The sequence below is a fragment of the Cupressus sempervirens genome, chromosome 1 (assembly GCF_028749045.1).
Source record: "Cupressus sempervirens isolate cs-2001-9-10 chromosome 1, ASM2874904v1, whole genome shotgun sequence".
Lineage (NCBI taxonomy): Eukaryota > Viridiplantae > Streptophyta > Pinopsida > Cupressales > Cupressaceae > Cupressus > Cupressus sempervirens.
Genome location: NC_143118.1, coordinates 543999246 through 544023493, shown reverse-complemented (window position 1 = coordinate 544023493; position 24248 = coordinate 543999246). Strand labels below are relative to the sequence as shown.

General features: G+C 35.7%; 1 protein-coding gene across 2 annotated transcripts in view; it reads left to right on the top strand.

Moving 5' to 3' along the window:
- LOC149578610 (uncharacterized) overlaps positions 1 to 24248 on the top strand; it is a 153090-nt gene that overhangs the window by 89475 nt on the left and 39367 nt on the right. For both annotated transcript variants that reach the window (XM_089830182.1, XM_089830179.1), the window contains 6 exons: positions 13349 to 13417; positions 20349 to 20430; positions 20666 to 20757; positions 20855 to 22087; positions 22564 to 23565; positions 23804 to 24139. In XM_089830182.1, the coding sequence (XP_089686308.1) occupies positions 13349 to 13417; positions 20349 to 20430; positions 20666 to 20757; positions 20855 to 22087; positions 22564 to 23565; positions 23804 to 24139 (2814 nt within the window). The remainder of the gene's footprint in view (positions 1 to 13348; positions 13418 to 20348; positions 20431 to 20665; positions 20758 to 20854; positions 22088 to 22563; positions 23566 to 23803; positions 24140 to 24248) is intronic.

Sequence of the window (24248 nt, the reverse complement as noted above, 5' to 3'; positions counted from 1 at the left end):
CATATGCTAAAACAAATTCAATTGGGCTAGGAAAGATTTATAAGAAATTTGATAGTATACTAGGGTAGATGAAACAAGCCATTCATTATATACTGATCCCACTTTAGGATTTTATGATGAGCTTATTAGGCCCATTGTGATGTGGTGGTGGAGCACTATGAGAACACTAGTTTTTCTAGTATTTCATTCTTAAATCCTAGATGGTCTGTTGAAAGACCTGGGAGAGTGCCCATTTCCTGTGATGAAGTGAAAGAAAGGTAAAGGCACATGAAGATCCTTTCAAAAATTGTACTGATGAGAAGGACTTTATCTTCGTACAAAATGGCTAGTCTTTGTTAATCTTCTTGGTGCGCTTTCAACAAACTAGAGGTGATGATGAATAAAGTTTCTATAGTTAAAACAAACGATGGATATGGCATGACAAGGAGGTAGAAGTGTAACATACGGATTTTCCTTAACAAGTTTTAATCTTAAACTAAACTAATTTCCCAACTCTATTCACATGACTAAGAATTCCAACAACTGTTTAAACTGAAATAAAATCTATTTACAACATACATTACATATTTTACTGAATTTCCGGGAATACAAAATGAGATGTTAACATTTAACTTCATACTTAGCTGAAAGTAAATATCAGATGTTCTAGAAATGAAATATCTATAATTAAAAATTGAGATATTATGTAATGTAATCATTTAACTACTTCTAAGTTTTCAATTGAAATTAAATAACAGATATTCTTGAAAAGAAATAAGAAATATCTATCAAATACAAATTGAGATAACTGTGAATATTTAACTTCTTTAACGTATTAGCGATTTGTAAAGTAAATGACTTTCATCTTGAAATGAAATAACTAAACATTCAGAGGTTTAAAGAACATACAGTATAATTTGTGAAACTTCTTTTGCTTGTTGTCCAAGCCCTGGCATTGGTGAGAGGAGAAGCATTGACATAGGCTTAACCTTCCAACCGCGGACTATTATTTATCCCCACTTATTCTAATTTAATAGAATGACCCTCCCTACCCCAAGGTTAAGCTTGGGATGTTCATAAGTCTAGCCATTAGAGTATTCAGGTGGGTTGAAGTCCCAATAGTTATTTGACAAAATAATTGAAGCGTCTGGACAATCAACAAGATCACTTGTTTGGCAAATCTGCCTAATTCCACCTTGGTCAAGGATTTCAAAATGTGGGTCGACACACCTGATCTCCACCACTAGGCTTGACAACATTCTTCATGAGTAGAACATGCATGAGCTAATGCATTATTTACTAGGTTATTTATTTATTCTGATGTCATTCTTGTTTTGCAAATTCTCTACACCTCACCATTTTCAGGCCATCAAGCCGGTGATTCCTTGGTGCTTTCAGATTAAGATCACAATGATACTTTACACCTTCTTCACCAAAAACTGGCATCTTCGCCTGGTGAATTCCTTGGTGTTCTGATTTCAATATCACACTCTCAGTTATATATATGTATGTTTATTAGGATGCATTTCATTCTAACTGGAATAATAACTTCCTTTCCATGGGCCATAATTGATTCAAAGAAGTTCTCACATATTCGGATATATAGAAAAAGAAAATGATAGACTTTATGTATAATTCAGTGTCATATTATCACATGCTAATACTAAGAGAGACTACGATTAGAACTGACGGCTTAAGGAATAAATTCTGCATCCAATTAATCAAGAAGATGGTGTAAAAAGGTTACACAGGTTGCATCAGATGTCTTACGTGACTCTATCACCAAAATCTGAGAGTAGTCTTGGGCTTGAAAGAATCTGCCAATCCTGCTTTGAGACTTGCGGTAAGATGGAATTGATTTGAATTGGAACAGAATGATATCGGAACAGAGTTGATTGGAAAGGATATTGGAACAGAGTTCAGTCACTACGATGATATCTAGCAAGGAGTTTGATTGCTAAAGGAAAGGAACGTCGAAGGAGAAAATGAATGCTGATAGACGATTAAGGAAGACCATAATATAGAATAAGCCTAACTCTACGACTACCTTCAGTTACAAGATTCAAATCGAAAGCCATTCAAATCGACTTAAAAGAAAAAGAAAGGAGGGAAAGAAAGAAAGAAAGACAATAAGGAGTTTTTAAAAGTTAATATTATTTTATTATTATTATATTTTCTCATCTATGCTTATGTGTACGTAATGATAGGGTGGCATGATTGGATTTTTTATTAATAATGTAATGGTGTCATCTTATTATTATTTACATATGATTATATTTGAGAATGTAAAATAATAATTAAATAATATTAATATTTGATAATTCTTTTAAAGGTAAGAATTTATGTTTATTTTACATTATTTATTATAATGTTCTAATTTATAGCTGATGCGGTTCCACCATGAAATATGTTGCCAAGTCCTAGTAACCTTGCGAAGATAGTTTTAGGTCAAACCTGTCGATTCTGATGACTAAACTACTCGACCATCCCCTTCCGATGACCCCGTTTAGCAATGCTTCCCCTCTCTCTTCAGTCTTCTTCCTATAATCACTCAAAACAACATTCTTGCCAAGACATCAATTCAAGATTTATAAATTGCTAATTCAAAATCATCAATTGACCATTAGGGATTTCATCAATGTCAGAATAACTAGCTCTACATGTTCATCGTATATACAACGGCTATGATTAACTAACTTACTTTCACATGATCATGAATAAATTGATACAATGGCTATAATTAAGTAACTCACTTTCATATGATAAATAAATCGATACAACAACTATACTTAACTAACTCAATTTCACATGACCATGAAGAAATAAACAATGACTATAATTAACTAAGTCAATTTCACATGATATGAAGAAATAAACAACAACTATAATTAACTAACTCAATTTCACATGATATTGTTTCATTAAATCAACGGCTATGTTCAATCTTAAAATTTAGGGCAAAATTTGGGATGTAACATACCCACCCCCTTAGATTTTTCATTGTCCTCAATGAAAATAATAACAAATTGTACTTAATTAGTTAAAATAAAAGAAATAAAGTATTCCGTTTTCAACTTCAGAGAAACGGTAGGGATATCTTTGAAAAATATCATGATAATCTTTCCAGGTGGCATTATCTTCCGTATATTGGTCCCACTGGACCTTGCACTGTGTTACTTCTTGATTTCGTAAGCGTCGCTTACGTACGTCGAGTATTTTGAGCGGTTTTACCTCTACCACTCCTGGCTTTCGCACCTCTAGTAATTTCCAATCAATCATATGCTCATGGTGACTAATATACTTTTTAAGGTAAGACACATGGAAGACGTCATGCATCCCGGCAAGGGCTGGTGGTAAAGCAATCCTGTAAGCTACTGGGTTAACAACCTCCAAAACTTCAAAGGGTCCTATATATCTTGGAGCTAACTTAGCATTCTTGCCAAACTTGATAGTACTTTTTTGAGGTTTAACCCTTAGTAAGACCTTGTCCCCTACTGAGAATTCTCCGGGTGTTCTTTTAGCATCAGCGTAAGTCTTCTATCTGTCGTTCGCTTCCTTCAATCTCTGACGAATCTGAAGTACCTGTTCTTCCATTTCCTGAAGCATTTTAGGCCCGACAATGACCCTGTCTTCCAATCGATTCCAACTTATTGGAGTTCTGTATTTACGACCATACAACGCCTCAAAAGGAGCCATTTTAATTGAAGACTGATAAGAGTTATTATATGCAAATTCGACCAAGGGTAAGTATGTTTCCCATTGATACTGTCAATCCATACAATATACCCTTAGGAGATCCTCTAATACTTGATTTACTCGCTCAGTCTGACCATCTGTCTCAGGATGATAGGCTGAACTTATATTCAATTTGGTGCCCAAGGCTGTAAATAATGTTTGCCAAAACTTGGAAGTTATCCTAGCATCCCTATTTGAAATAATTTTCTCTAGAATTCCATGTAACCTGAAAATCTCTTTTATGAACTTATGAGGAATTTCAAGTGCTCCATCAGATAAATTCCCTAGTATGAAATGAGCAACCTTAGTCAATCTGTCAACCACAACCAAGATAGTGTTGTGCCGATTTCGAGTCGTAGGTAGCCCTTGTATGAAATCCATGGATATTACTTGCCACTTCCACTCAGGTACCTCATTTGGATGCAACAAACCTGCTGGGTACCGATGTTCTGCCTTCACTCTCTGACATTCTAAACAACTTGCTATAAACTTGATTTTTTCCCTTTTCATTCCCTTCTAGAAATATAAAGGTTTTATATTAGATAACATTTTTGTTACTCTTGGATGTCCTGAGTATGGAGTTGAGTGATATTCACCTAAAATCAATCTTTGGAGTTCAGGGTTATTTGGCACATAGATTCTGTGGCGATATTTTAATAATCCATCTTCTTCTAGGCTTAACTCTGAATACTTGGGATCTTGCGGATCTTTAATAAGTGCCATGCTGATTTCTGTATAAAACTCATCATGTTCCAAATGTTGCAAAATTTGGTCTCTTAACCTGAAATTTACCATAGTCATTGTCGAGATGTGTCTTCTCCGGCTTAGGGCATCAGCCACCTTGTTTTCCTTTCCTTTAATGTAGCTTATGTCCAACTCATAATTTGCTAAAAATTCCAACCATCTCCTTTGTCTTGCATTAAGATTTTGTTGGGTGAAAATATATTTTAAATTTTGGTGATTAGATCTAAGCTCAAAAGGTTTTCCAATTAAATAATGCCTCCACATTTGCAAGGCATGCACTATTGCTGCTAGTTCTAGATCATGGGGTACACAATTTTGTTCGTAATTTTTCAGTTTCCTAGACCCATAAGCAATGACTTGTTCTTCTTGCATTAATACACCCCCTAAACCTTCACCTGATGCATCAGTGATAACTACAAACGGTTTTTGTGGATCAGGTACCCTCAAAATAGGTGCAGTGGTCAATTTTTCTTTTAGAAACTCAAAAGTTGATTGACACTTTTCTGTCCAAACAAATTTCTTCCCCTTCCTCTGGAGTGAAGTGATTGGATAGGCTATCCTCGAAAATTTTCTGACTATTTTTCTGTAGAATCCAGCTAATCCCTTGAAACTCCTGACTTCAGATACGTTTCTAGGTATGGGCCACTCTTTAATTGCTTTTATCTTATATGGATCTATTGCTATACCCTGTGCTGAGATAATATGCCCTAGGTACTAAATTTCCTTTTGGTAAAAAGCACACTTAGATAATTTCCCATATAACTTGTGTTCTCTAAGTCTTTGCAGAACTATCTCTAAGTGTCTCTGATGTTCCTCTTCATTCTTGGAGTATATTAAAATGTCATCTATAAAGGCCAATACAAATTTGTCCAAACAATCTTGAAATATATTGTTCATTAAATTCATGAAAGCTGTGGGGGCATTAGTTAATCCGAACGACAATACTGTAAACTCATAATGTCCATATCTAGTTTTGAAGGCAGTTTTATGTATATCTTCTTTTTTAATTCACAGTTGATGGTATCCTGATCTTAAATCAATTTTTGAAAATACAGTCGCTCCCTTCATTTGGTCAAAGAGATCGTCTATCCTTGGCAATGGGTACCAATTTTTGATGGTGACTTTATTAAGCATCCTGTAATCTATACATAGTCTCATGGTTCCATCCTTCTTTCTTACAAGTAACATTGGGGCTCCCCATGGTGAGACACTAGGTCGGATCATCTTCTTATTCAACATATCTTGCAATTGAATCTTTTACTCCATTAACTCTGTGGTGGTCATTGTATTTGGGACCCTGGATATGGGTTCCACTCTCGGTATCAAGTCTATGGTAAAATGAAATGCTCGAGAAGGAGGTAATCCAAGAAGTTCCTCAGGAAACACATTTTGATAATTCTTCAAATAGGGATATTTTTCTTTGAGAGATTCTTTTAGTTTTTGCCTGATTTCTCCATCTTCATAAATGTAGTCATCCCCATATGTGGTTATTTTAAGCTCTCTTGTATCGTCAATCTTAACTGTGAAAATTTCACAGCCTCTTCTCCCATATCTCTTAAGTTGCATTGCAGAAATTTGTTTTGGTTTGATTTTATATTTGATCCCTGAAATACTTGTTGGTCTGCCTTGATCATCCACACAATTTACAGTTTTGGCAAGACAATCTATCTTAACCTTATGTTCATTGAGCCAATTAACTCCAATGATAATGTCATATGACCCTAACAGAGCTACATATAAGTTCAATTCTGTAGAGAAATTCGGAAAATCAACCTGAGCTTCAAACAATCATTGCTCTACCTTGGCCCTTGATCGGTTTGCATATATGGTTTTGCCATAAAACCAAATCTTTTCGGGAATCTACTTAACAATCTAGGTGAAATAAAGCATTTAGTTGCTCCAGTATCAATTAATATGGACATAGGGTTTCCGTAAATTTTACTCGGAGTTTCAATAGGGCCTATTTGCTGCTCTGCCTGTCTGTTATCCAAGGCTGCATGAATCCTCTACTGAAAGACTTGTTGTTGCGGAAAAGGTGGATGCTATGATTGGTTGAAGTTAGGGCACTGCTTCTTATAATGATTTCCTCTACAGATAAAACATCCTCCTCGTGGTTCTTTCTTCTCATTATTTCTCTATTTTTTGTTCACATAAAAATTACCTTTGATATCTCTTGTTCCACCGCTTATTATTTTCAGGTTTGTTATTCTTATAATCCTTAAATTGTTTTTTTGGCTGTCCAAAATCAGAGCCTTCTGAATTTCAGGTAGCCTTTCTTTTGTTGTCTCGGATGGAGTCATCCTTTCTAATCTTATGCTCTTATCGAACATCTTTTTCTAAAGCCTCTTCCATAGTCCAAGGTGCAAGAACATCAACAACTCCTCCTATCCTGTCAGTCAGTCCCATGATAAACTTTCTCACCTTCAGATTGGTGTCTTGCTAATAAGGTGGTACGTATTTAAGTAACCGAGTAAACTTCTCCCAATACTTATGCATTGACAAATCTCCTTGTTTCAAGTTTTGAAAATCCAAGAGTTTCTGGTCATAAAAGCTTTGAGGCACCATCGTTTCCGAAATATGCCCACAAATTTCGCCTAGGTGATATCAGTAGTTCTAATGTTTTGCTCGACCTTGGTGTTTTCCCACCAAGTTGCAGCTTCCTCGGTGAAATGATATATACCCCATACTGTCTTTGAGGTCTCAGAGTGTAATCACCTAAAAATGGTCATCTAGACTATTAGCCCCCTTTTCAACATTTTGGCTAAATTAATTTAATCACTTACCTAAGCCAAATTGCAAATAATCAATTTATTTGATTATAACCTATAGTTTGACTATGCTATCCTAAGTTCATTATTTGATTAAAAGAACATGTCCCCTTTTAATTAAATAAAAGACCCCATTCTTATAACCCACTTAAAGTGCACACATAAAGTCCTTTTTCTATTTTGCAATTAAAAGAAAAGGCTTTGTGACTTTTGTCTTATATGACAAGTCAACTTATATTCTATTGGTTGATTTGTGTGTGCACATGGATCACTCCTATTTTCGAATTCCACCGTTGATCATCCACCATCTTCATCTTGATCTCCACCGTCCATACATCTTTAAAAGGGAGAGAGCTTTCCCCATCCATGATCCATCTTTTGAACATTGTTATGCTGCAGGTTTTCTAACAGGTTTCTTTGGAGCTTTGTGGAGAACTTCTATCTCTTGACTACATTCTCTCATACCATAGCATCTTAGCTTAGCTTTCATTTTTACATGCAGCTTAATCTCACATAGCTTAATAATGGTATTGTCACACTCTCATCCATGCTTAAAATAGTTGCACTTTGCATATTCATTCTAGTGTAGTTTTCATATTTGCATTTGCATCCTTGAGGAACTCCTTGGGACATTTGCATTCTTGCATCTCGTCTTTGGAACCTCCCATTGCATGGTTTACTAGCAAGAAGAGTATCTCTAAGGCTCATCTGAGAGCCTTCTTATACTTAAAATATACTCTCTTGCACTCCGTGGATAGGGAGCTCTAAGCCGGCATCTAAGCATTCCCAACTCATGGAATCGTTTGGATAGAAGGGTTTAGAGTGTGACACTTTCGAGTGTACACAGAGAAGTTTCTAATTTTGAAATATTGCTCCATTTCAGTGAATCATGCTTCTGCTTCTTCTCCGGACTCAGAACCAGAGAACATAGGTGGTTTTATTTTCTTTATGTCTGTTGATAAATCAGCCACTATTTCTTTCTTTTTTTGCTTTTCTGCTTGTTTGGGAGAGGAGGTTTCGTTACGTCCAGAGACTTCTGTCTCCGCTTCGGGTGTGGTTTGCACTTCCTCATGGTTTTGCCCCATTTGAGCTGCCATTTCACTCATCCTCCTTTCAATGGTTTCTAGCTTTAATTGTATTTCTTGCAAAATTTGGAGTAATAGTTCATTGGAGGATTGAGGGTTCTTGCTACTATATCCTGGTTTTCTTCATTTCCGCTGTTATTCATTTTTTTATGTTTTAGGTTTCTCACCTGCAAATTTACAATTGTGTTCTTTTGCGAAAAGGAGAATTTTACACATAATAACTCAACTAAGCATTCTTATTTACATGATTTTAGTTTCATTGCTCAACTAAGCAATCCTATTTACAAAATTTCATTTTTATTGCTCGACTAAGCAATCTTATTTACAAAATTCATTTTCATTGCTCAATTAAGCAATCTTATTTACAAAATTCATTTTCATTGCTCAACTAAGCAATCTTATTTACAAAATTTTCCTCTATTGAGGAAGTCTACATTCACATAGCATTTTTATTCCTGCTTTGTAGCATTACATTCTGGTTCAGACTGGTACATGTCTTGTACCATCCAAGACCTATGAAAATGGAAAAGGGGGCGGCTGCTTTGCTGAGCATTCCAGTTCTGTATCAGTTTGTTTCTATATGCCACCTTCTTGGCAGGAGTCCATCTGACTCTTTCCTTCTTCATCCGCTAAATAGCCTGATTCATGGTTTCATTGTCTCGGGGCTCAGAACAATAGGAGTAGTCATATTTAGTTATGTTTCTAATAAGATAGGAAAAGATGGGATGCCGAGTTTTCTTACGGGGAGTTTTACGTACTAACATTCCATAGCCAATTCAGATTTCTATTAGGTTTCCAGAAGGTAGGATGCCCTAGGTTTAGTGTCAAACCCAGCGCTCTGATACCATATGTAACATATGATTTTCCTTAACAAGTTTTAATCTTAAACTAAATTGATTTCCTAACTCTATTCACATGACTAAGAATTCCAACAACTATTTAAACTGAAATAAAATCTATTTACAATATACATTACATATTTTACTGAATTTTCGAGAACACAAAATGAGATGTTAACATTTAACTTCATACTCAGCTGAAAGTGAATATTAGATGTTCTGGAAATGAAATATCTATAATTACAAATTGAGATATTATGTAATGTAATCATTTAACTACTTCCATATTATCAACTGAAATTAAATAAAAAATATTCTTGAAAAGAAATAAGAAATATCTGTCAAATACAAATTGAGATAATTGTGAACATTTAACTTCTTTAACGTATTAGCAATTTGTAAAGTAAATGACTTTCATCTTGAAATGAAATAATGAAACATTCAGAGGTTTAAAGAACATACAGTATAATTTGTGAAACTTCTTTTACTTGTTGTCTAGGCCCTAGCATTGGTGAGAGGAGAAGCATTGACATAGGCTTAACCTCCCAATTGCGGACCATTATTTATCACCACTTATTCTATAATTTAATAGAACAACCCTCCCTAACCCAAGGTCAGGCTTGGGATGTTCATAGTTCAGCCATCAGAGTATTCAGGTGGGTTGAAGTCCCAATAGTTATTTGACAAAATAATTGAAGTGTCTGGACAATCAACAAGATCACTTGTTCAACAAATCTGCCTAATTCCACCCTGGCCAAGGATTTCAAAATGTGGGTCAACACACCTGATCTCCACCACTAGGCTTGACAACATTCTTCATGAGTAGAACATGCATGAGCTAATGCATTATTTATTAGGTTATTTATTTATTCTGATGTCATTCTTGTTTTGCAAATTCTCTACACCTCACCATTTTCAGGCCATCAAGCCGGTGATTCCTTGGTGCTTTCAGATTAAGATCACAATGATACTTTACACCTTCTTCACCAGACACTGGCATCTACGCCTGGTGAATTCCTTTGTGTTCTGATTTCAATATCACACTCTTAGTTATATATATGTATATTTATAAGGATGCATTTGATTCTAACTGGAATAATAACTTCCTTGCCATGGGCCATAATTGACTTAGAGAAGTTCTCACATATTTGGATATATAGAAAAAGAAAACGACAGACTTTATGTATAATTCAATGTCATATTATCACATGCTAATACTAAGAGAGACCACGATCAGAACTGACGGCTTAAGGAATAAATTCTGCATCCAATTAATCAAGAAGATGGTGTAAAAAGGTTACACGTGTTGCATCAGATGTCTTACGTGACTCTATCACCAAAATCTGAGAGAAGTCTTGCGCTTGAAAGAATCCGCCAATCCTGCTCTGAGACCCGCAGTAAGATGGAGTTGATTTGAATTGGAACAAAATGATATCAGAATAGAGTTGATTGGAAATGATATTGGAATAGAGTTCAATCACTACGATGATATCTAGCAAGGAGTTTGATTGCTAAAGGAAAAGGAATGCCGAAGGAGAAAATGAATGCCGGTAGACGATTAAGGAAGACCATAATATAAAATAAGCCTGACTCTACGGCTACCTTTAGTTACAAGATTCAAATCGAAAGCCATTCAAATCGACTTAAAAGAAAAAGAAAGAAAGGAGGGAAAGAAAGAAAGAAAGACAATGAGGAGTTTTTAAAAGGTAATATTATTTTATTATTATTACATTTTCTCATCTATGCTTATGTGTACGTAATGATAGGGTGGCATGATTGGATTTATTATTTATAATGTAATGGTGTCATCTTATTATTATTTACATATGGTTATATTTGAGAATGTAAAATAATAATTAAATAATATTAATATTTGATAATTCTTTTAAAAGTAAGAATTTATTTTTATTTTACATTATTTATTATAATGTTCTACTTTATAGCTGATGCGGTTCCACCATGAAATATGTTGCCAAGTCCTAGTAACCTTGCATAGATAGTTTTACGCCAAACCTGTCGATTCTGATGACTGAACTACTTGACCATCCCCTTCCGATGACCCCGTTTAGCAATGCTTCCCCTCTCTCTTCAGTCTTCTTCTTGTAGTCACTGAAAACAACATTCTCGCCAAGACATCAATTCAAGATTTATAAATTGTTAATTCAAAATCATCAACTGACCATTAGGGATTTCATCAATGTCAGAATAACTAGCTCTACATGTTCATCGTATATACAACGGCTATGATTAACTTACTTTCACATGATCATGAATAAATTGATACAACGGCTATAATTAACAAACTCACTTTCATATGATAAATAAATCGATACAATGGCTATAATTAACTAACTCAATTTCACATGACCATGAAGAAATAAACAACGGCTATAATTAAGTAAGTCAATTTCACATGATATGAAGAAATAAACAATGGTTATAATTAACTAACTCAATTTCACATGATATTGTTTCATTAAATCAACGGTTATGTTCAATCTTAAAATTTAGCGCAAAATTTGTGATGTAACAAAAAGAGTGGATGATCCTCTGCTGCTGCGTCCTCTTAGAGGCTGTTAGTTACTTTGTTACATAGAGGAATTGGTCCACATATAATTTCATTTAGTTCGTCAAGAGTAACAACCTTACCTCTAGAGGATTAGAGAAGTTGGTGGTTGTACATTATGCCTTTTGCCTACTCGTTGCAACCCCTCCTAGTGGGAGTGTGTAATGTCCCCAATTCAGAACATAGAAGATATAAGATAAGAGAAGATAAAATAAATTTATTAATGTCCAACAAGAGACCACAAGCGTCTAAAGGATTAAAAAGTGTACAAAATGACAACTGCCAACAGTGTGAGCACTAAATGGTGTACGCTGAAAAAACAAGACAAGAATAAAAGAGAGCAGGAACCGAAGGAAGCCAATCAAAGGGAATATATATGAGATTATGACTCTCCAAAAGTAGTGACCATTTTTTATAACTTAATGTCGACAATGACTTCCAATTAGCTCAAGATGCAACTCAGCAATAAGATTTTGTAATTATTGATGCAATCTTTAGACACTAGAAAATTAAGCCAAGTCAATTCTCAAGTCACCCATGCTACCTCCCTGGGGCATACCACTCAGTCCCTGTTACAGAAGACACAATTACTGCAATATTTTCTGTAGTGGTCCAGGTACCAAAGCTTGTCTTGCAACAACTTGGTTTGTGACTATAACATCATAATTGTGTTTTGTAACACATTTACAGAAGTTTGAAACATAAAAGAAATGTGCAGAATTCTTGAACCACTCTTTGCGAAGGCTAGGTGACACAAAAAGATAAAAGAGCACAAATGCCCGTGAACCTCGCGCTCCTGCATCATATGTGAAATCCTTCTTCAGAACCACACTGGTTTTTACAAGATCATGCATCTAGAACTGAGAGTTCAACTTCTTCATGTATACCAATATGCTTTCAATACATTATATATAGGTTTTGCATCTTAGACATGGATATTTGGAACAATATTTGGTTTGTCTAATTTCCACCCCGTGAAGGTTTCGTGTGAATGCAATTAGTAATTTGTTGGTTTGTGTTTTTTGCATTTTCTGTTAGTGTGACACTATGACTTATAATTTTTTGATGTTTATAATGCCTCTGTTGACCAATGGCTTGAAATCACTCATTTTAATATACACTATTCTGATTCTAGGTTTTTTTGTTTTTCTACCATATTGAGGTTATTTTATTTTTTCAAATCTCAATGTTTTGACATCATAAATCTCATTTATTGTATATTTAGTTGCAAAACTTGGTTGTATAGGTATGCAGTGACACTTAATACAATTAGCTAACTGTTTTCTTCTTGAGGCTTGTTCTGTCTTGTAGTTCTAAAATATAAGATCTTACATATTTTTAAGAATATCTGTGACTCTTAAATATAAAATCTCATTTGATCATATTTTTTGGAGTTCGATAATGTCAATTGTATGATCTTTTATATATTGATGTAATCTTTTATAAGATATGTTCCAGTACGATCCACTTCAACTGTTAAAATCTTTTATAACTCTTATCTATGGCCATTGTTATGTTGGAATTTGATAATGTTAATTCTATTTTGTTGGAGATATTGTTTTATATGTTCCGATTTGTATTGAAATTGAAGATTGTTGGAACTGTTTGGGATCTTGTACATTATATTTCCAGCTTATTGAAGATTGTGAGGATGGGAAAGAGCACTGCAGTCTTAGATCCAAATTAGAGTTGCCTGTTCAGGTGAACATCTTTTTGGAACCTTTTCATTATATGGCTTTGAAGTAAATGTAGATTAATAATAAACAAGATTCTGTTCATATTCTGAAGTAATAAAAATTGTTGTTGTCAACTTTATATAGACAATTCCATTCAGAATGATCTAGTTGAACCATTGCAACAATTTGGATAAGAATAGCAATCAAACGAACTGTTTTGTAGATTTCTTATCAATAGTTTGCTTTAGCCTGTGCAATCCATCATCAGTACAGAGAGAGAAAAAAAATGATAAATTTTATTTGGTGACTGAGGCAATGATTAAAGCTAATATTTTACTTAGCAAGAGAAGCAGTGCAATTATCAACTGCAGTCCATGTTTAAATTTGAGCATTTTTTTATTCCCTTTTAGAGCATATTTTCATTTCTGTCAGTTTGGATTTGAATGTTAATGCACATCACTATGATAATGAGCTTTAATTGAAATATTTAAATTTCTCTTGGTAACTATGACAAATGAATAACAGATATATAAAGCTTAAGAAAAGAGTAAGTGCAATGATCCAATATAATCCATGCAGTTATTCTATATACCTTCATATGAATGTTTCTGTAATTTTGTAGTCTTTTTTCTTCTCTGTTTCGATGGATATACTTTGGCATATGAACAAAGCTAAGCAGTTACACATTCAGCATGAGAAAAATAAACAATGACTTCCCATACACAGCCAAAACATTTGATGGACACGGGGGATTCTGGAGTTGCCCCCAACTCGAGTAGAAAAGAGAAAAATTAATTAAATGACCAAGGACCAATTCCAAAATCGGACATACAGCTCTATTTAATTTATATGTATTGTATAGAATATTTTCTATCACCTTAGTAAGTCTTATCTTCAATATCTAGCCACAGGATGCCCAAAATTCTGAACAAAAACTGATCGAGAAAACCTATTCCAACCCAAGCTAAGATTTCACTGGTGCTGGTAATGTACTTATCATTGACATTTGACATCATAACTTCACAGGTGTTTTCATTTCAAGTTGCAGTGTTCCATCTTTTAAGTCTTTGCGATTATCTGTGATCTGAAAACCTGGGCCAAGTTGTTGGACTATTGGGGTCTTGATCACAGTCACCAGTTATCAGTTTTGTAGGAAGCACTGTATTTTGGTCAGAGGCATCTGTTGGATGTTCTGGGTCATTTCATAGGTGTTGTGGAATTGAAATGCAGGTTTCTAGATGGAGCCAAACACTTGTAGCAAAAATATTGATTTTCGTGGGTGGCAAAAATGTCAGCGACCAGCAGAAACACAAACTCTGGTTTTTTGGAGGTAGTGAATGTGAAGGTTTTACTGTTTTGACATAGTGGCATAAGGAGCTTTGCTCACTCTCACTGGAATGTTTCTCGGACTTTCTCCATGTTTTAGGGTTTCTGCAGCTATAAGGTCATGTTTTTAGTGGTGTTTGAGTCTCATTGCATTTTATTTTCTCTGAAATACTCTTATTTTCTATGTTCCATGTCCAGTAGACAAGAAACATTGTACATTAACCAGTGTTAGCAATAGAAATAGTGTTTGAAAGCTATATCAATCTCTATTTGAGTGGCATTTGTTGTTGAATAATAGTGTCTGAGGGATGTCCTCCTTGTTTTACTAATCAAATGGTATCAGAATAGGGTCATAATTGCCTTATAACATCTTTCTCTGTGAGGCAGCTTCAGTTTTTTATAACATGTTGCATTTAAATAGGGAATTGCGTTGTTTTCAATTAACTGAACAATACTCCAGCCACTTATTCCTTAGGTTTTTTTTTGAGGAAGTCAACCAGGAAATTGAGCGGTCTGTGGGGGAGAAATGATGGGGCTGTTTTTTTTTTTGAAAGAGTTGACATATGGTATTTTAGCTATGGCTCATTTTTTAAAATTCTGACCAAAAAGATTCATTTCATATTTTCAGAATTTTTTCTGCAATAATTATTTAGGTATGGCTCATTTTTGCAGTGTAACATCCACTAAGAACCTGGCTTGGACAATTTTGTTGTGTTTTTCAAAATGCAATTCTATATGTATTTGCACATATTTCTTCGGTATGGGATGCGTATAGGACCTACAAAGAAATACTGTATTCATATTGTAAATTCTGCTATTATAGAAGCACCTATGGAATATGAACTTTTGCTTAGGTTGGTGATTGTGTCTGATGTAAGTTGAAATTCACTAATACACTTTATTTGCGGACGATCATGGGCATGTAATGGTGTTTAGCTGGAGGATAAATTGTGAACCATTTCTAGATAGATATACGGTACATTAATATAATCTATCCGAATCCTGCAATCATGTCAGCTTACTTAGTTTATAAACTGTTGTTAACGATGGATAGTGCTGAAGGCAACAAAAAATGAGAGAGTGTGCATAGTGTTTGTCTTAATTGTGTACTGAATTAAGGAGATGGCGCAAACACCTTTGACACAAATTGGGCTAGCTTAGTATATAATATAGATGGTCCCATAGGTTGCTTTGGCCTTGTGGGCATTCTTAAAATCATTCATTCATTCACTCGTAAAATTCTGACCGAAGCTTCGATTCATATTTTTAGAATTTTTTCTGCAATAATTATTTAGGTATGGCTCATTTTTGCAGTGTAATATCCCCTAAGAACCTGGCTTGGACAAAATTGTTGTGTTTTTAAAAATGCAATTCTATATGGATTTGCACCATATTTCTTCTGTATGGGATCCATATAGCACCTACAAAGAAATACTGTATTCTTATTGTAGATTCTGCTATTATAGAAGCACCTATGAAATATGAACTTTTGCTTAGGTTGGTGGTTGTGTCTGATGTAAGTTGAAATTCACTATTACACTGTATTTGCACATGATCATGGGCATGTAATGGTGTTTAGCTGGAAATAAATTGTGAACCATTTATAGATAGATATACGTTACATTTATATCATCTATCCGAATCCTTTAATCATGGTAGCTTACTTAGGTTACAAACTGTTGTTAATTGTGGATAGTGCTGAAGGCAACGAGAAATGAGAGAGTGTGCAAGGTGTTTGTCTTAATTGTGTACTGAATTAAGGAGATGGTGCAAACAACTTTGACTCAAATTGGGTTAGCTTAGTATAGATGGTCCCGTAGGCTGCTTTGGCCTTGTGGGCATTATTAAAATAATTCATTCATTCTCTTGTTATATAAAACACAATTTAATAATACAGATGACAATACATACTAGTTATAGGAGTAAAATATATTTTTATTTACACATGAAATTATCATAGAAGAATAGCACAGATTATCAGCTGGGGATTGAAGTTGTTCCTACTAGATCATACTACTTTCCTAGACAATACTCAGTCCATGCAAAGGACTTGATGGTTGCCAAGAGAAACACAACAAATAACCAACCAATATTCTAGATTAAGATGGTCAGATTCAAAAGATACGTGGCCTCTGGAAGTTGCGCTACTTAAGGAGAAAAAATAAATTCCCTTGAAATACTCTAATGAGTGTGCCGGAAGCTATTTTGGGCATATTCTCGACATATTTCAATGTTGAGAAAAATAATATAGAGGTGGTCGGCCTCCAAAAAAACCCTTCTAAGGTGATTAGACTTACCAATATTAAGAAGACAAATAGAGGTTTCAATTGGCATTTTTGATGGTGCACACTCGACTTGCAGAGTATTGCAAAGAAAATGCCCTTGTGGTTGTTGCATGTTAATTTTGAATGTTGTAATGTCATTTCAGTGAAGATAATAGAAAGCGTTTTTGTTATTGCAATTTTCAATTTATTTCCCTATAGTGTTGTGTGTGTTTGGGTTAGAAATGAGAGTACCCTTTATTAAGTGCTATTAGAGCAACAATTCCTCAGTTTGTAGACAAATTGCCGATTGCGAGGTAGTTTACACTAGTTTGGTCGCCTCCATGAAGGAATTGGGGTGAAAGAGTTGGGGTGCGACAAAAAAGGGTGTTTGGACCCTCGAGAGATGAGTGCAAACACTCCAAAAAGAGCTGCACATAGGAGTTGATATTAGGGCAAGAGATGAAAGTGAGGATGAATATGAAGGACTATTTGAAAAAGAGCAAGGAGTGGCTAGGAATCTTGACAATGCCAGGTTTTTGAGGGCCGTTTCCAAGATTAGAAAGAGACCAAAGATTGAAGTTTGCACATTTTTTTGGAATTCTTTATCTAAAAGAGTTGATCGATTCAATTAATGATATGGAAACTCACTTTGGACATTTTTCTCTGCATATTCCAATGTAGGGAAAAATAATATAAAGATGGTCATCCTTCAAAAAGGGGGGGTTACAATTTCTAGAACCTTGTAAAGTGGTTAAACTTCGCAATATTAGGAAGACAATAGGGATTCCTACTAGAGGCAGTTCTGATAGTGCATATGTCGTCTTTGTCTTACAGATTCCCTTTTTCAAAAGCATCTTCACTTTATGTCGTAGACCTTGTAGGGGAATGAAATGATAGTCTACCTCTATTATGAGAAAACCTACTTTTAATTGCTTAGCGAATGGTCGCAAATTCAACTAGTATTGTCGGGTTACAATAATGACCTTTTGTGCCATTAATGTCCACAATGGCTTGATTCCAAGCTGTTCTACATCTACTAGTTGGTACGTTGGTGGCTAGAGTGTTGGCTTCTCAAGGCATTTCCATGTACCTTTGGACACTAGGTGGATCCTTGATCCTCCTTTGACAATTGTATACGATAGATTCTTTCGCATGATTTGTATTTATACAATAGTTGGCTTCTTCCGTTAACAACATTGGAATGATGACTTTTTCTCTCATGTCCCCACTTGCACCTTCTTCTCCAATGTGTTGGTGATTACCTCTCTCAGTTGTGCCAAATTTGATAATTTTTTTGTCACCTTTATTAGTATACCTTGCATACTATGTTTTTCAATTGTGCCAATGAGAAAGAGCTTTCATTTCATTGTAGGCCCTTTGTTCCTTTGTAATTAGTTTCTCTACTTCTAATTTGGCTTCTTGGAGTTATTCATTCATTCTTTGTAAGAGAGTTTGAGTATATGCTCTTCTTCATTTGTGGACTAGTGATCGTTGGAAACACTTTGTCTTGTTAGTCCATGTCCACATTTTATTTCAAGCAATTGGTGTCTCCAGCGTCACCTAGTCCACATCATTTGCAATTTTTTTTCACTTAGTCTTGTTTTGGCAGGCCCTTGGAAAGTTTCTTGTTTGCTGCATTGTCAACATTGTATGAAAAAATGTATATTGGAGTCAGTATTTGATTTCACCCCTACCAATATTTTTATAAATGTCTGGAGGTGCATTGTGTGGCTTTGATAGAGTGGACAACTCTCCTTGCGTGAAGAGTAGTTATGTACTCTTCAAATTGTATGGGAACTCCTTGTGATGATTACCTTTTATGTACTCGCCAATTTTACAATTAATAGACCTTAGTTCATTAGCTTCTTTCCCCAGCTTCAATTTTGTAATCAATCAAAACATGTCCCTACAGAGTTCTTGTGTCATATATGATTCATTGTCACTATTGTAATCCAAACTTCCCTTTTATGTAGCCTCTACCTTTGACTTAAATTCTCTAGTCATTCGGAGCATGCCCCTTCGGAGTTCTTGTATCAATCTTGATTCATGGTCACTGTTGTCATCCAAACTTCCATCTTCTCTATTCTACTTTTACTATGCGAGGACATTTTAACTCCACTTTCTGGCTCCATTGTGTGGTTGTAGGCTTAAAAACAGAATGGTGTGGTACTATCTTCAATTTGCGTTCATGGAGGTAAACCTTCAATGGAGCACTACTTTTTTGACCATAAATTGGTTTTGTTTCCAATTTTAAGAGCAATTTTTCTAGTCTATCATTATAAGTTTATGCTTACTTTGTTCTATATTGTAAATTTTTGCTACTATTTCTTCACCATCACGAAGCAATTTGAATTCTCTTTTGAAAGCCTTCTGTAAACTCCCTCATGTATTTATGGAGGCTTGGTCATTTTTAATACAAATTAATCACTACAGCTTGCAAGATGTCTGGAAAAGATTTTAGCCAAACAACTTTATTGCCTTGCCCATTTGCTATCTAGATTCTTTCACAAGTTGTATAGGGGAAACGACCTAGTAGCCGCCTAGGCTAACTTCGCGCACTTACAGTTCCTAATCCGTATGTCAAAATTTGCTCCTTTTTTTGGTGAACCTCTATAGGTGAGTGAAGAGCTTGAAGCAACCTTTCGATTCTCTTGCATTTACGGAGCTCTCTGTAGAACTCGTAGAGTGCAAGGTGGTCTAAAGTGCCATTTTAAAACTTTCGTCCGAAACCGGCCAATAAGACCTCTCAACAACCGCTCACCCAAAAAATAGTACTTTTTGCACAAATGGACCAATCAGCAACTAAGCAAACTAAAAAATGATCAACTATTAGTACATGTTTGATCATTGTACCTAGAAGCAATAAGAGCCAAGTGTTCCACTCATTCTCATGAGAGATGGGTTCCTGTGAACCACTACTCTTGGAACATATAGCTTGACTCAAAAAAGCTAGCACCACTTTATTATTGGATTAATTGCATTCAAGATGAGTGCTAACTATAATTCGCCTAGTTATGGGAAATAATATGTGATCATGTTTTAGAAATGCTGTGATCTGTTTGCCTATTGGTGGGGGCATGATATTTGAAAAGCTTCTCAATTCACTTTCTGTATTAAGAATGCTAGATCAAGTGTCTACAAGTTCAGATGATATAGCTTCCTGGTTACAGAGTGAATTTAACCTAATAGTTTTCCAACAATTAATATATTTGTGTGGAATCAATGGTCTCCCTAACAATTGATATCTTTGAGTGGACTTCAACTTTGGAGGGAATTAACATGTTAGTATTTTTGCTGTTATTTTGTTATGAAAAATTTATTCTTCTAGCCTGGTGGCTTGATAAATTGAATTTCTTTTTATTGCAGGCAGCATTAAATCTACAGACACCTTTAGAGCATTCAAAGGAGTTAAGCGATTGCAAGCAATTAATCAAGACTTTGGTCATGGGTATTGCCCTTGTTATGCTTTTTGGATATGATTTCATGGGGCAACTGTTTTTTTTTGAAGTGCTTGATGTTTTGCGTGACATTGAAGTTGTCTAACTTGTTTACAAAATAAATTCATGTGGTTATGCTTCTTTTTGTAGTAATTAGTATTGCTTAATTGTGGGTAGATGCAGAGGAAACTGCTAGTCCATGTGCATGTTGGGTATTCTAACCCCATAATTGTTTCTTGTTTGTAGGAATGAAGACATTAGTTTGGAGTATTACACAGATATCTCCGTCGCCAACCGCTGGGAATCCTATTGGGATGAAGGGCATGCGAGAAGATGAGGTCTGTATATGTATTATGTCACATTTCACGTCTTCAATAAAATTGTTACTGTGAAAAGAAATTTCATCCTAAGATATTTGCATTCTTGTATGAACAGGTACGGCTTGCCTCAGGGGTACTAAAAAGTGGGGTGCTTTGCCTCTCAATATTCAAGGAAAAGGATGAAGAGAGAGAAATGCTACAGTACTTTTCCCAAGTTTTTACATCAATGGAACCTAGAAACCTAATGGACATGTTTGCTATGTGCATGCAACATCTTTTCGACTGCATGCTTAACAACAATCAGTTATTGCTTATATTTAATACGCTTCTTCAGACACCCAAGGTTGTACGGTATTTTGCAGATGTGCTTGTGAATTTTCTAGTTAGTACCAAACTTGATGTTCTAAAGCAGCCAGATGCACCTGCATCAAAGCTTGTGCTACAGTTGTTCCGACTTTTGTTTGTTGCTGTTGCTAAATCTCCGACAGATTGTGAGCGTGTATTACAGCCACACGTCTCAACTATCATGGAAGTATGCATGAAGAATGCTACTGAGATAGACAAACCTCATGGATACATGCAACTTCTTCGTTCGATGTTTCGTGCTCTTTCAGGAGGGAAATTTGAAATGTTGTTTAGAGAGTTTATTCCCACTCTGCAACCTTGCCTTAACATGTTGTTGGCTATGGTGGAAGGTCCGACCGGAGTTGATATGATAGACCTTGTTCTTGAGCTTTGTCTAACATTGCCTGCTCGTTTAAGCTCATTACTTCCACATCTCCCACGTCTTATGAAGCCATTAGTCCTAGCATTGAAAGGAAGTGATGAACTTATAGGATTAGGTTTAAGGACACTTGAATTTTGGATTGATAGCCTTAACCCAGAGTTTTTGGAGCCTAGCATGGCAAATGTTATGTCAGAAGTTATCTTGACTCTGTGGTCTCATCTACAACCAAAGCCTTATCTCTGGGGAGCAAAAGCATTGCAACTTCTTGGTAAACTGGGTGGTAGAAACAGAAGGTTTTTAAAAGAGCCTTTAGCTCTTGAGTGCAAAGAAAACCCTGAACATGGTTTAAGACTTATTTTGACATTTGAGCCGTCCCCATCATTTCTGGTGCCTTTGGATAGATGCATCTACCTTGCCATAGCAGTTGTTATGCAAAATAAATCAAGTGTGGATGCTTTTTACAGAAGGCATGCTCTAAAGCTTCTGCGCGTCTGCTTGGCATCTGTTTTAAATCTCAAGGGAAATATAGCTGGGGAAGGCGTAACTCCAGGACTTTTGAGTGCAATGCTGATTTCACCAATTGATCCCTCAAGGCGCAGGACCGAGACATCAAATATGAAGGTTATTCAATGCCCAATATTTTTTTTGATGGATTCTGTTAACATTTTATATTTATAACTAAGACCCTGGCTTATATGATTGAATAATTTCCTTTCCAGAATGTTAATTCCACCCTTTCATGTCTGCAATAAGGCAAATGTAGCTAGATTACATTAACATTCATACCATGCATGCTAGTTTGATTCTTTCTTATTGAATCATTATCCATCGGGCATGGGCATTGGCAGAATCTTTTTATGCACTTATTTGAATTTTCTGTTGTTTTACAGATGGAATATTTTTTATTTTAGTAATTAAGTTTCAGTAAACAAAATTGGCAGTATGTCCAGTAAATGGATTTGTATAATACAAGACACCATGTTTTGGTGGATTATAGATTGATTGGTTGGAATGAATCTTTACTGATTATCAAAGACACTAAAAAGCATCCAAGTGTGAGCAATAAAATTGACACAATAAATTGCTTTGGTTTGCAGGGTGACTTAGGGGTGAAAACTAAGACACAGCTGATGGCAGAGAGATCTGTATTCAAGGTTCTTTTGATGACTGTTATGGCAGCTAGTGCAGAGCCTGAACTTCAAGATCCAAAGGATGATTTCGTTCCCAATATATGCCGTCATTTTGCTATGATATTTCATGTGGAATCATCACCACCTTCTCCATCAGTAGTGACTGGTCAACTTGTGGGTGCAACAACAACTGGTGGATCTAGTTCCAAGCCAAGGAGTTCTTCCCATGCTAGTTTGAAAGAGTTAGATCCTTTGATATTCTTAGATGCATTAGTTGATGTTCTTGCGGATGAAAACAGAGCACATGCAAAAGCAGCTTTGAATGGGCTCAATATTTTTGCCGAAACACTTCTATTTCTTGCTCGCACGAAACATACTGGAGTACTGACTCCAAGTCGCGTGGGCACGCCTGGTACTCCAATGATGGTCTCAAGCCCATCTATGAACCCTGTCTACTCACCACCTCCAGGTGTTCGGATCCCTGTGTTTGAGCAGCTACTTCCTCGACTTTTACATTGTTGCTATGGAAGTACATGGCAAGCTCAGATGGGTGGGGTAATGGGTCTTGGAGCTTTGGTTGGTAAAGCTACTGTTGAGACTTTGTGTCTTTTTCAAGTCCGTGCAGTACGTTGTCTAGTATATGTGTTAAAGAGGCTTCCTCAGCATGCACATAAGGAACAAGAAGAGACAAGTCAAGTACTTACACAGGTTCTAAGAGTTGTGAATAATGTTGATGAGGCTAACAGTGAGCCCCGCAGGCAGAGTTTCCAAGGAGTTGTAGATTTTCTCGCAGCAGAGCTATTCAATCCAAATGCAACTCTTATTGTGAGAAAGAATGTGCAGTCATGCTTAGCATTGCTCGCCAGCAGAACAGGTAGTGAGGTTTCAGAGTTACTTGAGCCCCTATATCAACCACTACTGCAACCTCTTATTATGCGTCCTCTTCGTAGCAAGCACATTGAACAACAGGTAAATCAGTTATATGCTATACTGAAATGTTTTGTAAGTTGTTTTGCGTCAGAGATAGAATTCTTGACAAAATTTCAGATGATCTTGTGGAAGCTGATGTACATTTATTTCTAAAAAGGGCTTTAGTGGAAATATGTCTATATTAAGATATCTTAAAACTGTCTTGAATTTATTCTTGTTAGTTAATACATTTTAAATATACTGCATTTTATAGGCAATGAATATTTTATTGAGGCAGGTAGGAACTGTAATGGCATTGAACTTTTGCCTTGCCTTACGGCCTCCACTCCTAAAGATGACTCAAGAGCTTGTAAACATCTTGCAAGAAGCATTGCAAATAGCTGAGGCAGATGAGACTGTCTTAATTGGGAAATTCATGAACCCAAAGTTGGCGGTGACATTGACAAAGCTTCGAACAGCATGTATTGAGCTTCTATGTACTGCCATGGCATGGGCTGACTTTAAAACTCCAAATCACACAGATTTACGATCCCGGATAATTTCAATGTTCTTCAAGTCACTCACTTGTCGGACTCCTGAAATTGTTGCTGTCGCAAAGGAGGGACTTCGTCAGGTTAAATATATTTGAATAATTATGTACACACTTTTTTGCGGGTGGCAGTGTGCAAAGACCTGTAATGAAATTAAAAAGTTTACAATGTTCCATAGGAAATTGTGGACCT